This window comes from Acipenser ruthenus, chromosome 55, assembly GCF_902713425.1.
Source record: "Acipenser ruthenus chromosome 55, fAciRut3.2 maternal haplotype, whole genome shotgun sequence".
Lineage (NCBI taxonomy): Eukaryota > Metazoa > Chordata > Actinopteri > Acipenseriformes > Acipenseridae > Acipenser > Acipenser ruthenus.
Window position 1 is genome coordinate 2,229,012 of NC_081243.1, and position 13,990 is coordinate 2,243,001.

A 13,990-nucleotide genomic window follows, 5' to 3' on the forward strand; every position below is an offset into this window, starting at 1 on the left:
CAGAGATGCCATTCCACTGTGATTCTGTTTTAGATGAAGAGGGAAAAGATTGAAGAAGAGAATACTGTTAAGTGGCTCAGGTACGCATCCCGTTGTGATGTCACCGTTCTGAATGCACTTTGCAGTTTAATGGAATTCAGCTATTATTTTTTAAAAGCAGGTGACCTCGTCAGCCGTGCCGAAATGGAGAATACAGTGGCGTGGGTGAGATCATGAACTGGGCTTCTCCGCATTGATATGTCATCAAATACAGAAGAGGAAAAATGCGCTCTGATTGGCTAAAAGATCCCGAGCAGTCTGTGATGCTTTGATATTGCCTATCATCACTTTCACAACCAGAGATCATTTGGAATTTATTAAGAAATCTGGTTATTGGTTTTAAACCTAAAAGACAGAAAAAAAATCTACAATCCACGTTGGAAAAAACAAAAACAAAAAAAAAAACTAACAGGTGTTACTATAACGAAATCTTTCCTGCACTCTCCCGCTGAATAACTATTTTGGATAATGAACTGGATTAAGAAAGTACTTTTTTTTTTTTTTTCTTTATTCAATCTTATAAAACATTTTAAACTTATCATAACAAAAAGTCAGCAAATCTCAAAGTTACACAAGTACAAAAAATACATCATATAAAATCCATAAAACCCAAGAATTAACAAAACATCAATAAGTCAGAAGGGTGTCTGAACTATTACACTGCAATCTAAAGAGAGAGAAGACATTATGCATTTTACAATAAACTTATAACTTACTTTCTTGTGCAATCTGTCTTGTTTTTGTAGTTTAATCAAAACATGTTGATGGATATTAACATTGTTACAAACGTCTTCCATGAATCTTACTTGTTGCTCCCTTCATAATGTGCAGTTTTAATGAAATACTTGTTATAGTAACATGTATTTGTAATGTGAGATTTGCTTCTTCTGGTTAAAGAAATATGTTTGCAGGATCATGCTTGGCCACACATTCAAATCAGCTTTTTTGTCATTAGCCAATCAGTAGCTTCTCCCTATTTACAGACATGCTTCCAGCCAGTGAGGCACAATGCAACAGAAGTGAAGCAGTGATAGACTTCCTGGAATGCAAGACAAGCAAACTGACCTCAGCGTAGTACCGGATGCAATGTTTTAAAATGAAAATGCGTTTGCTGTAACATGTGTTTCTGTGTTCAACAGGTCAGATTTATAAACATATTTCATTCGCTACTTGAAGTAAGAAAGCACATACTGTACAGGGAAGAAATAACACAGCTGTTAAGTAAACCAATTAGCACACTTTCATTTTCATAACAGTTCTCCAAAAAATTGGTACAAATTGCATTCTAAAACAGCTTGCATTCTATATCAATTTAATAACTGATTCACTTGGCTTGAAAATCTAGTCCTGGCTTTCAGAACACCCCTCATTTAGGTACATCTTTGAAATGACCAGGATGGGGGAGTTTGAACAGTCAGGCCCCTGGTAAATCTGCTCTGAGCTGAAGACACATTGTGAGTAAGTCTGTAGGGTTACTAACAGGGATTGATGGTAGTTCTGAAATCCAGGACTGGGTGCAGGGCTAGTGTGAGTTTCAAACTATATCTAGTATTTGTGAGCACAGAAAAAACAGACCGTTTTTGTCCTTCCCACAAGCAAAACCTACGGAAACCTGACATTACTGAACAAGCCAAGTTCTAGAAGTGCCACTAAAATGTAATTCAAACTGGTTATTCCAATGTGTCTTATTTCAATGGCTACAATGCATTACAAATTTCAAAGCGTGTAAAAACTCCAAAAAAGGACAAGGGGCTACAAGATGAGATTGTTGCCTGCAAGGGGGCGGCAAAAAATGAAATTACTTACAATGGAAGTTGTTTCATCTTTGCAGAAATTAACTTGCATCAAATTCAATGTTTATCCACTACATTTGAATGTGCCTCCATGTTGAAAGGACGTGCCATCTTTAAGTAATTTGAGTGTGTTGTTTAGTATGATGAGATGGGATCTATATTAAAAGATTATTTTGTTTAAAGATGGTGCTCACCTTAAATGGATCCAAAGATGGGAAAATGACCTTAAAATTAGCAAAACGATTCGATACACATGGAATAAACAAAAAAGACATTTGCAAATATACCCTATGGTCGTTCCATTAAAAGGCAAAACAACTTCCATTTTTCATTTCTGGCTGTCACTTGTAGGCAGAATACCCATTTTATCAACCCTTTTACTTTAAATGTGCTTCTTTCCCTAACAGAGGTATTTCTTGTACAAGTATTTTGGGAGGTTTAAATCTGATGCAATGTTAAAATAATTAAATCTATGTACATGTTTTAAGTTTTCTACCACGGCAGCAGAAATAGCCAAGTGACTTGTACAAAGCTGCAGAACTTTGTTCCAACCAGTTCCTTAATAACTGAGCTGACCCTGCTGAAGATCAATTCAATAGCCTGTGACTTGGTTGGAAGAAAGTCTTGCAATGTAATGTAATGCACTGGGACTACCCCTGCTGTATACAAAGCTAACAATTAAAATAACCTCCCCTCAATAAAAAGCAGTGCTTTGATCAACATAAAGTCAAAGGCCATCAGGTGTAGCCCAGGTGTCCTAAAATAAACAAACAGTTTCTCTTAAAATCAGTGCGATTCCACAGAGGCCAGTTTCCTGTTGATCTGTGCTGGTGTATCTGGGTTTACTTCAGTTCAGATGTAGCCCCAGATTGTTCTGCTTCTTTGTACTGGGAGGCCCAGATCTTGGGGTCTTGGTCCTGCACCTAAACACAGTGCAAGTTAAAAAGGGATGAGACGAAATGTTAGGTTATTATCATAACCCTGGTTCCCTGAAATAGAAATTTAACCATTACCGAATGGGTATTTACCTCCTAAAGACCCGAATCCTGAAAATTGTATACCAAAACTGCTCTGAGTCTGTGACGCAGTTGTGGCCCCCTCCCCAAGGGCACAAAAAGGACTGCGCTCACAGATCTCAGCGTCATTTTTCCTTCAAGCCTGCTGCAATCATGGACACAGAGACCTTGAAGGTTAATTGTTACATTTCTACTTCAAAGAACCAGGGTTATAATAACCCAACGTTCCCATGACCAAATGGGTGAGTGTACTAAAGCTGTCGCAAGGGCAAGATTGCAGACGACTGGAACGCTACAAGGCTAAGACAAAGGCTGCCTTGTGCTTTACCATTCGGAACCCCAGTAACAAGAAGCTAGGGTGAAAAAATGTAGGGAAATGTTCACCTCTATGCCTGTGTTGTAAGGGTCGATTGAGAAGCCACCCTTAACACTAGTTCCAAATCAAGGGTTTTGATGATCCACGACATTAAGTCTGTAGAACCTAGTGAAGGTATGGGTAGTAGCCCATTGTTGGATTGCAAATGTCTTTGACAGATGCACCCTGGAGTAAAACCCACAAAGTTGCCATGTCCCTGGTGGAATGGGCAGTGAGCTTTTCTGGAGAGGGCAAGTTGGCCAACTCATGGCAGTCCTGACCGTGTCTGATATCCACTTGAACAGCCGCTGCTTCAACAGGGCTTGACCATGGGACGACACCCCTGTAGTCTGGCCGGGCACCTGCGGGCTTACCTGTAAGCTGCCCAGAGCTGCGTTATCCTCTGACGCTGTAGCTCTGAGGTGGCTGCTCTGAGGTGGCCTGCAGCGTGCAAAAGAGGCAGGTCGGCTGACGGCACACGCTACAGAGGACAGCGTGTGTTCGACTTTGCCGCTCGAGTCAGCGCAGGGGTGGTGGCTGAGCCTAAAAATAATTGGCTATTCCAAATTGGGAGAATGGAGGTTTCATAAGTGCATTAAACACCACGTTTAGCTTCCAGAAAGGAACAATGTCCTTTATAGACGGCCAAAGCCGTTGAGCCCCTTTCAAAAACTGCCACCAGGAAGTGGGGAGACCAAGTCAATCTTAACATGGCAAGCTGAAATAGCTGCCAGACAGACCTTTAAATGTAGAGAGGGATTCCCCCTCATCAAACAGATCCTACAAAACTATGTCAGTATTACTGCCATGGGACAAGTCGGGGGCGAACCCACAAGGCAGACACCACGTCTGAATGACGCCCCACTTGTACTTGTACTGTGAACGCGTGGACGCTGCGCTGGCATTTTGTAGGGTGTCAATAACCCTATTGGACAGACCCAGATGGCTTAAATGCAGCCGATCAGGGGCCAGACCCAAAGCTGCAGACTCGATGGGTCAGGATGCCATAAGGTCCCCTGTGCCTAACTAAGCAGGTCACAGTGCGTCGGCAGTCTCCACGGCTGGCCGCTCAGGTGCTGCATCAGGGTTGAAAACCAGAGTCTCCTGGGCCAACATGGGGCTACTAGGAGCACCTTGGCCTGGTCCTGCCTGATTTTCTCCAGACACAGGGGGAGCAAGGCGTAGAAAATGTCCACAATTTTCACAGGGCCTTTGTAATAACTGCAGACAGATGGACACACTGATGATGTTTCAGATTTGTATATGGCAGCTCCACAAAATCAGGAGAATATATATTTTTACCTCCATAATGAATTATAAAGTGCAACGCCAATCACACTGAATATAAAAGTCTGCAAAACATAAATGTGCCTAATTTTGGTTTGAAACAAGAAAATTAATAGTTACCATGCACAGGCATGATGGAAAATACTGTACAGGTAGTTTGATTGATCGCCAAAAATTGATTGGGCCAGGGCACTTGCAGATTGCACTGGCCCTCTTGCTTAGCAATATAAGCTCTGCCGACAGCTCCTGTTTGCCCACCTCCTCAGAGGCGCCGATGGACAGTATGTCCTCCTGTGGCCAATCTGCGCTCGCAGCCCCATGGGGCTCCATGGTGACAGGCAGGGAAGGTGACGCCGAACGTTCCCACAGTAATTCAGCAAGAACAGTTCCTTGGTGGGAAACAGCTGCCCAGATATTTTCCATCTGCTCAGAGTCTGCCGATCAGCTGGAACGGCAACTCTGCCTCGTCCATGGGAGAGAGGAAGGAGAGGCAGACCTCGAGGAGGATAAAGAAGACCGTGAGGACAGTTTCCTGCCTGGGTTACTTTCCCGGGTGCATCGCCCGCTCTCCCTTGGTGCAAAGCCATGGGGTGAGGACGCAACCACCTCTCTTGAGAGGGTGATGGGGAAGAGTGCAGAGCAGGAGTAAGGGACACAGAGCACTCCTCAGAGCTGTGGGGTAATCTTTTTCTCAGGCGTGCGCCGAGAAAGGGGCCCAAAACTTGCAAAAGCTGCAATTAGTGAGTGACTCCTTGGAGTGCTCTTGCCCCAGGCAGGAAGAGCACCTGCTGTGCTTCTCCTCAATAGGTAGACTGGCCTGTCTCACAGGGATAGAACCCGGGCATGATGCAAGGAGCAAGCAATGCAGTGTACAGTATACAGCAGTTGTACAGTTGCTGCCTCAAATCTGCTTATAGATATTGACCGGACGGGTCAAGACCCGAGTGGGACTGGTTTGGTACCGGACAGGTGACCTCAGCACCGGTCGGTAGCGGGCTAGAACCAGGTCGGTTTGGTACGGGTTTGGTGTATTTAACACTGGGTTGGTACTGGTTCAGGACCGGTTAAGGTTACAGGTTCGGAACCTGGTCAACACCAGGCCGGTTCGGTGGCTTTGGCATCATGTAGGACCAAGTCAGTACCGGTTCGGTGACTTTAGCTCCAGGTCAGTACCTGGAAGGTATCAGGTCGGTTCGGTACTGGTTCAGTGACTTTAGCACCAGATTGGTACAGGTACGGTGACTTTAGCACCAGGTCAGTATAGGTACAGTACCGGATCGGTCTGCTACCAGTGCAGTAACCTTGTGCAGTAAGCGAAGTGGGTCAGTGACCTTGGTACCGTTTCGGGTCCCCCGGTTCACAGTCACCGCGGGTGACAATGTACAGGGATGCCCATCTGTAAAAGCCACTGGCGAAACCAGGTCAGTCAGTACCAACACGAGACTGGACTAACAGCCTCGCAACGGTGATGCTAAAAAGTGGACACCAAAATGACATCACGATACTGTGGTTGAAATTGAACCGAAGCGAGTATCTCAGTCCTGCAAGCCCAGCAGCTGCAGTTGCTGCACGTGTGCTGAGCACCACGTTGCAGACACGCCTGCGCGTAGTATCTGTAAGAACACAGGAGAAAAAACAACAACTAACAACAACACCTCAGCCACTGACTCATTGTGTGATCCTGAGCAAGTCACTTAACCTCCTTGTGCTCCGTCTTTCGGGTGAGATGTAGTTGTAAGTGACTCTGCAGCTGATGCATAGTTCACACACCCTAGTCTCTGTAAGTCGCCTTGGATAAAGGCGTCTGCTAAATAAACAAATAATATAGAAGCAATAAAGTACTTATCTGAACAAGGCTCTCCGATCAGGTGAGTCTTGAAAGGAAAAATGGCAGAGATCTGTGAACAGTCCTTTTTGCCCTCGGGGGTGGGCTATGACTGCGCCACAGGCTCAAAGAGCAGCTTTGGTATAGAATATTCAGGATTCGGGTCTTTAGGAGGTAAATACCCATTCGGTAATGGTTACATTTCGTACTTGAAAGGGAACATGAGTCTACTTGAGATTCTTATAAGAACATAAGAAAATATACGAATGAAAGGCGGCCATTCTGCCTATCTATGCAAGTCCGGTTCCAAGCAGCTCATTGATGTTGAAACTTCAACCTGGGTCTTAAAGGATCTCAGTGATTCAGAATCAACAACAAACAAGGCTTTTCCTGCTTATGTAGCAAGAGTATGGAATAGGCTACCTAGTTTTGAGATCAATCAGCTGCTAGGAACCGGACGAGAACAGGGTGGGAAGAAAGTGCCATTTGTAAACATTCTTCTGTTCGTTTAATTTCTGAAATGTTGAAACATTAGTATTAAATATGTTTAAATTGCAACATTGAGGGTTTTTGTAATTAATCCAAAAAGCAATCATGAGAAGCCTTCATTGGAGTGCTGTACAACATTAGAATGACTGAGACATGCACACATTTAAATGTATCACTGTTCCAACTTAAATTGTCCAATAAATAAAATATCGAAATAAAACTACCTTACACCTGCACACATCTTATGTATGAAAACTACAGCTGTAAATTTGACATGCAAATCCTTAGAATTGATACTAAACATTTAACCATTGTCAAATGTTTAGACTCTAAGCTGAACCCCGCTAGCCACATTACCTTTGAAAAGAACTCCAGCACCTTCCTCTTGGAGACCTGGTTCTCGGCTCTCAGCCCCCAGCGGAACTCAAACTCGACAGGGTCCGTGTGCGGCACGCGAACGTACTCCAGATACCTGCGACACACACACACAGGAATCAAACACCCTGTAAGACTGTGTGCATTAGCATGGCCCAAACACAGCGGCACATACTGATTATTCCACTGTATGGATCGAGCTCTCCACAGGTGAGAGGCGTTGGTGTCAATAGGGCTGATTCACCGTTCAGAGTGAAGAAACAGCTGCTGGGTTTGTGTGGATCGCTGTTCTCTGCAGTCTAAGCAAAGCAGCGATCATCACAAACCCAAGCAGCGGATTCTTCAGTCATTTCACTCTGAACGGTGAATGAGCCCAATCGACACCAGCGACCCTCACCTGATTGTCAGCATCGGATTTCTGTGGAGACCGCCATCCCAATAAATCAAATAACCAGCCTGTGTAGCACATGCTCATTAACCCTTTGCGGTCCATTGTCGGACTGGGTCCGACATTGCAATTATTCCTCACAGGTCCTTTGTCGGACTGGGTCCGACATCATTATAGCAACGCAATAAACGGGTGTTTAGTCGTTTTTTCTCCGGAAAAAGCCGAAAAAAACATTCAATTGCCAAGTGGGAGCAACAGGAGCCGAGACAAGTCGAAAAAAAAAAAAAAAAAAAAGGCCTCTCTCATAAATAGTTATACATGGTATCAGGTATCAGATAACGGGGGAGGTCGTAAGTAAACAAGTTGGCTAACAATCAGTCCACAGAAAACACAGGCATTTGCAGAGCTTTTTTGAGATGTTATAGTAATAAAATAATGACTTGGATCGCATTATTGAGGAGTTTGGTGATAAAACGAGTGATCCGGAGATGATCGATCGGTATGTATGACTATTATTATTATTATTTATTTCTTACATAGGTGAACGCTATAGCAAAGGAAAGGGTGGGGCAGGGCTGCAGATGCCTAGTGAGTGCTTTGTTGATATGCAGGGCCATTTAAACCCGTTTGACTGTGGAAAAAAATACTTTTAAACAGTGCATATAAAATTAACTGCGCGTGTGAAAATTAATTAGACCTGGCGTGCCTGACACGCAGTTAATAAATGGACCACAAAGGGTTAATGAACTCCAGGAACCAGCGATACAGGCTGAGACAGAACTGAGTTTGTATAGACTTGGATTTTACTTTCTCATTTTAGGTTTTGATCGACAAAGATTTATAAAAACACCTCCTGAAAAAACAAACCAAAAAAAAAAGAAAAAAAAAAAAAACACAATTCAGTGACAAACATATTGGAAAAGACTTCTGGTTCAAATGTTTGCCACTGAATTTACAGTTTCTTTAAGTACAGCACTCCCTCAAATGATTCACTAATTTGATTAATTCAGTTAGGCCATGTTGACAGTAATATCTACAAGGACCCTTCACTAATTCATGTTTTTAATATTTCATTTTTTTCTTTTTTTAAAATTTAGAGTGACCAATTATTATTTGCGTTTATTTTTCCCCCAATTTGCGGGTCCCCACACAGCACAGACGTTCTGAGTGCATGTGAGCGTCCTCTGATCTCACCAGCCTAAAGCTAGAATTGCTTTTACGCCGAGCAATCCAGAGCAGAGGTGGGCGGCTACTGATCCCGGGGAACGGAGATCAGCCCTGCTTCTTATCCACTCTGAATGGTGCTCAGTGTCTGGCCAGTAGGGTTTGCTGTTGGTTTCCCACCCCCTACCCTGGTAGCATCAGTACCAATCTATCAAATGGAGATTAGATAAAAGGGGCATTCAGAACTGAAAATATGAGGCACTTTTTACACAGAGAATTGTGAGGGTCTGGAACCAACTCCCCAGTAATGTTATTGAAGCTGTCACCCTGGGATCCTTCCAGAAGCTGCTTGATGAGATTCTGGGATCAATCAGCTACTAACAACCAAACAAGCAAGATGGGCTGAATGGCCTCCTCTCGTTTGTAAACTTTCTTATCATCTTAAAAGATCCTGAGTGCATTTTACCACCAGGTGGTGCTGTGTTCTTTGCTAAATTACAAGCAATAAAATACATGAAAAAAAGAAAAAGTATTTAAATATATATTTGTATAGTTTGGGGAGGGGGTGGACGACACACACATACAAACTGTATTCTCTACAATTGAAAATGTATTGCCACATGGTATTGCAGATCCAGTTATTCTGCAGCTGTTTACCCTTGACAACATTGCTCTCTGGTGTGGTATAAACGTGTAACCTATGGTCTGGGAGGTACCCGCTCTGATCACACCATGGGAAGGACTGGATTGGAACCCACAACCTCCTGACTGCTAGCCAGGGAGCAAACTCAGTGAGCTATCCACACTGCCAGAGACAAAGGCTGGTAAGCTGCAAAGCACCAACAACTGCAGGTGCAGAAATCAATCCTTCATTTACATAGTAAGAGCTTTGAACTATCAGCATTGTATTATACTACAAATAAAAACGTTTTAAAACATTGCTCCTTCATATACAGTGGAAGTTGATTCATCAGGTTTTTTTATCACAACTTATAATATACTACACAATATACTGAAGGCTGCAGTTGTTTAAAGATGATGCTCACATTAAAAATTATATTAAAAAAATATCTGTAAATGAGTGAAATTGCATAAGTTGGGCCTACAAAGGATTTGATACACATGGAATGTGGCAAGAGACAAGCTCATGTCTGCATGATATAAAGAAGGTAGTTTTTGAAATGCTGTCACAGTAGGCAGAATCGCACAGACCCTTGTCCTTTGGTAAAGTGTCTCTGTAAAAGCACAGGGAAATCATGGCAAGCTTGATCACAGTCATGTGAATGAGCCATTGTAAAATCTACAGTCCCTGCACTGGATACACTGAGAAGTGTTAATTGTGCCGGTGTGTGATCTCTGGTGTGAACTGCCTTCTATTAACAGTTAAATCACAGGCAACCAGACTCCATTGTCTCACTGAGCAATTAATCCATTCATTAAACATGCATGGTCTGCATGGGCCACTTTTAAAAGGATAAATTTTGAAAATGGAAAAGGTCATTCAATAAGTTTCTTGGCATTCCTGCTTTCTCACTACACTTCTCTGTCGACATTAAAATTGTTGAATCTTCAGTAATCTTACCTGTGGGGAAGCTGTATTGACTATGCAAGTCTCAAATGTGCGTTTTTGAAAGAAATACCTGATCTCAAAAATGTATTTCCATTACAAACATGGCATCTGCTATTACAGTTAGCAGCCTTGCCTTCCAGGAAACCGTTACTGGCTGCCTGCACTTCCTAGGTCACCTCAGCAGTGTCTCCGGGGTCATGTTACTGGCTGCAAAGCATGCAAGTCATACAGGGAGGCAGCTGATTGGTTACAAAACAGGAAAGGCAGCCCTGAAGGGATAGGGACACTTTCCCATAGATTTCACTCATAAATACACAGTCAACAAGTAAAATAGTGAATTTGTTTGGTATTCTTTATACAAGCTGCAGCATCTCACAATGTTCTTTAGTTTTATAAAGCAATGTTATTCCTTGAGGTCCATTACCAGTCTTCAAGTTTAGCTTTCTGTGCTGCTTGCCGAGTCCAGCCTGGATCAGTATTTTCCATGCTTACTATCTGCAAAAGTTTCCAATGAAGAGCAAACACAAGCTTCAGTCCACAACGCTTCACCTGTGGGCATCAGAGCACAGTGCAAAGCTAACAGCTTCCCAAATTCAGTTCCTCAAAGATCAGGCTGGAGAAATCTTAAGTTAGTAACATGATCCAAGAACGGACATTATAAAAATCATAAAGAACTTGCATGATATGAAACCAGGGAGAAATTAAATGTAGATTATATAAAAATATATACAGCATTTAAATGTTCAAATACAGGACGATTTCATTCACAGTGACTGTTGCCAACAAAATCATTCCATAACCGCACCTGTTGTGCACATCCATTTGTTACTCTGATCTCAAATGTGCATCCTTCAGAAACACGCGCTGCAGTACACATGTATTTTTATTTTAAAACATTGTATGATCGAAGTGCTGCCTTTGATACTGTAGACCAGGGGTGCACAATTCCGGTCCTGGCTTTTGTTCCAACCTTGCCCTAAATTACTTAATTGGACCCATTATTACCAATTATTGGTCTAATTAAGTAATTTAGAACACAGTTGGAACAAAAGCCAGGAGGGATCCGGCCCTCCAGGACCGGAATTGTGCACCCCTGCTGTAGACCATTCCATCCTACTGAATCATCTTGAAAGCACAGTAGGACTGTCTGGCCTTGTCCTATCCTGGTTCAAATCTTTGATAGGTTCCAGTTTATCTCTATTGGGGAGGTAAAATCGGCATTATCGGAAGTTGTCTGTGGTGTTCCACAGGGCTCCATTCTAGGTCCCTTGCTATTTTCATTAGATATGCTGCCGGTGACATTATCCGCAGACACGGAGTGAACTTCCATTGCTATGCTGATGATACCCAGCTATATTTATCCCTAAAACCAAGAATTTCTTCTGCCTGGGTGGTATTAGCTAGAGACATCAAGCATTTTCTAATGTTGAATTCAGATAAAACAGAGGTTATGCTACTGGGATCACAGAACCAACTAAAAGGAAAAGTGGGATCACATCAGCTTGACCCTTGCAGTCTCTCATCAAAACTTAAACTAGAAATTAAGAGTTTGGGTATCATTTGAGACTCATGTTAGGGAAGTTACTAAAGTATCTTTTTACCACTTGAGAAATATAACCAAATTTAGACCAAATATTTCCGTATCTTATGCAGAGAGATGAATGCATGCCTTTGTTTCATCTGTGGTATCCCGCTTGCAGCTTGTTCAGAATACCGCCGCTAGAATTCTGACTAAAACCAGGAAAAGTGAACATATTACTCCTGTTTTGGCCTCACTACACTGGCTCCCTGTGCAGTATATAATTGATTTTAAGATTTTGCTGTTAACTTACAAGGCTCTGAATGGATTAACACCTAGTTATTTACAGGATTACGGACCCTGTATCTTCCAAACTCCACTCTGAGATCACAGGATGTGGGGCTGCTGGTTATTCCTAGGGTCAGCAAAAGCAATACAGGAGGTAGGGTTTTCTCTTGCAGAGCTAAAATTATGGAATGCTATGCCTTCATCTGTCAGGGAAGCTGGGACCGTTACAGTTTTCAAGTCAAGACTGAAAACACACTTTTATAAAATGGCTTTCTTATCTTAGTGGGTTTTAATGTAACTTTAAAATTGCTGCTTTTGTATTGTGTATACTGTTACTTAAATGGTCGCTCTTCTTTGTACTCTTTCTAGAGCAGCAATATCCTTTTTGTAACAAGGTGACCAGAACTGAACACAATATTCTAGATGAGGTCTTACAAATGCATTGTAAAGTTTTAACATTACTTCCCTTGATTTAAATTTGACACTTTTCACAATAAATCCCAGCATCTTGTTGGCCTTTTTTATAGCTTCCCCACATTGTCTAGATGAAGACATTTCTGAGTCAACATAAACTCATAGATGCCTTTATAATGCACATTTTTATTGCCTGCGTGCAGTACCTTACACTTTTCTCTATTAAATGTAATTTGCCATGTGTCTGCCCAGTTCTGAATGATGTCTAGATCACATTGAATGACCTTTGCTGCTGCAACAGTGTTTGCCACTCCTCCTATTTTTGTGTCGTCTGCAAATTTAACAAGTTTGTTTACTATACCAGAATCTAAATCATTAATGTAGATTAAGAATAGCAGAGGACCTAATACTGATCCCTGTGGTAGTCCACTGGTTACCTCGCTCCATTTTGAGGTTTCTCCTCTAATCAGTACTTTCTGTTTTCTACATGTTAACCACTCCCTAATCCATGTGCATGCATTTCCTTGAATCCCTACTGTGTTCAGTTTGAGAATTAATCTTTTATGCAGTACTTTGTCAAAAGCTTTCTGACTCTAATTAAACCATGTCATATGCTTTGCAATTATCCATTGTCGATGTTGCATCCTCAAAAAAATCATGCAGGTTAGTTAGACACGACCTCCCTTTCCTAAAACCATGCTGACTGTCTCCCAGGATACTGTTACCATATAGGTAATTTTCCATTTTGGATCTTATTATAGTTTCCATAAGTTTACATATAATAGAAGTCAGGTTTATTGGTCTGTAGTTACCTGGTTCGGTTTTGTCTCCCTTTTTGTGGATTGGTATTACGTTTGCAATTCTCCAGTCTGACATGCTTTCTTTCAGCCACTAACGTGACCCAGATGACACGGCTGTGGTTTAGACAGATCACCTTAGTGTAAGGCTTGGAAAGCGAGAACCAGGGTTCATACACTTTTTCAACATCAAAATTCCAAACTTTTTCCATACTTTCATTTGTTTTTCCCAGACTTGTGTTTTAGTTAGTTTCTACTAGTTTTGCACCTGGTTTTCTAAAAGTATGTGTCAGAATCTGGAGGTGAATATCTAGAAAGAGACAATGCAGGTATGGACAAGAGAAGTAAGATACAATCTAAGAAATGTCCAATATTTGAGAACTATAAGAAAATATAAAAAGTTGTATACTGCAAGTATACTTGTAGACATACTGAACTATGTGAACTACTGATTAGGTTATTATGTACAGATAATTCACACATGCAACAATTGTTTTGACGCAAGGAAGACATAAACTAGTGATGTCCCGGTGAAAAAGAACATTAACCCTTTGTGGTCCTATGTCGGACCTGGTCCGACATCATCAAAAAACGTAAAAAACAGGTCTCTAGTCCTTTTTTCTATGGAAAAAGCCGAGAAAATCAGTCAACGGCTGAGTAAGACCGATAGG

At 42.0% G+C, this 13,990-nt stretch overlaps 1 protein-coding gene and 1 non-coding gene across 3 annotated transcripts in view; both read right to left on the reverse strand.

The window, feature by feature from the left end:
- Positions 1 to 529: 529 nt before the first annotated feature.
- ndnl2 (necdin-like 2) overlaps positions 530 to 13,990 on the reverse strand; it is a 34,405-nt gene continuing 20,944 nt past the window's right edge. For both annotated transcript variants that reach the window (XM_059017224.1, XM_034002485.3), the window contains exons 10-11: positions 7,162 to 7,276; positions 530 to 2,755 (exon numbers count right to left, since the gene is read on the reverse strand). In XM_059017224.1, the coding sequence (XP_058873207.1) occupies positions 2,675 to 2,755; positions 7,162 to 7,276 (196 nt within the window). In that variant the 3' untranslated portion in view covers positions 530 to 2,674. The remainder of the gene's footprint in view (positions 2,756 to 7,161; positions 7,277 to 13,990) is intronic.
- Positions 9,340 to 9,465, reverse strand: LOC117401804 (small nucleolar RNA SNORA11). The gene has a single exon (XR_004544381.1). It is a non-coding gene; the product is annotated as a small nucleolar RNA SNORA11 (small nucleolar RNA).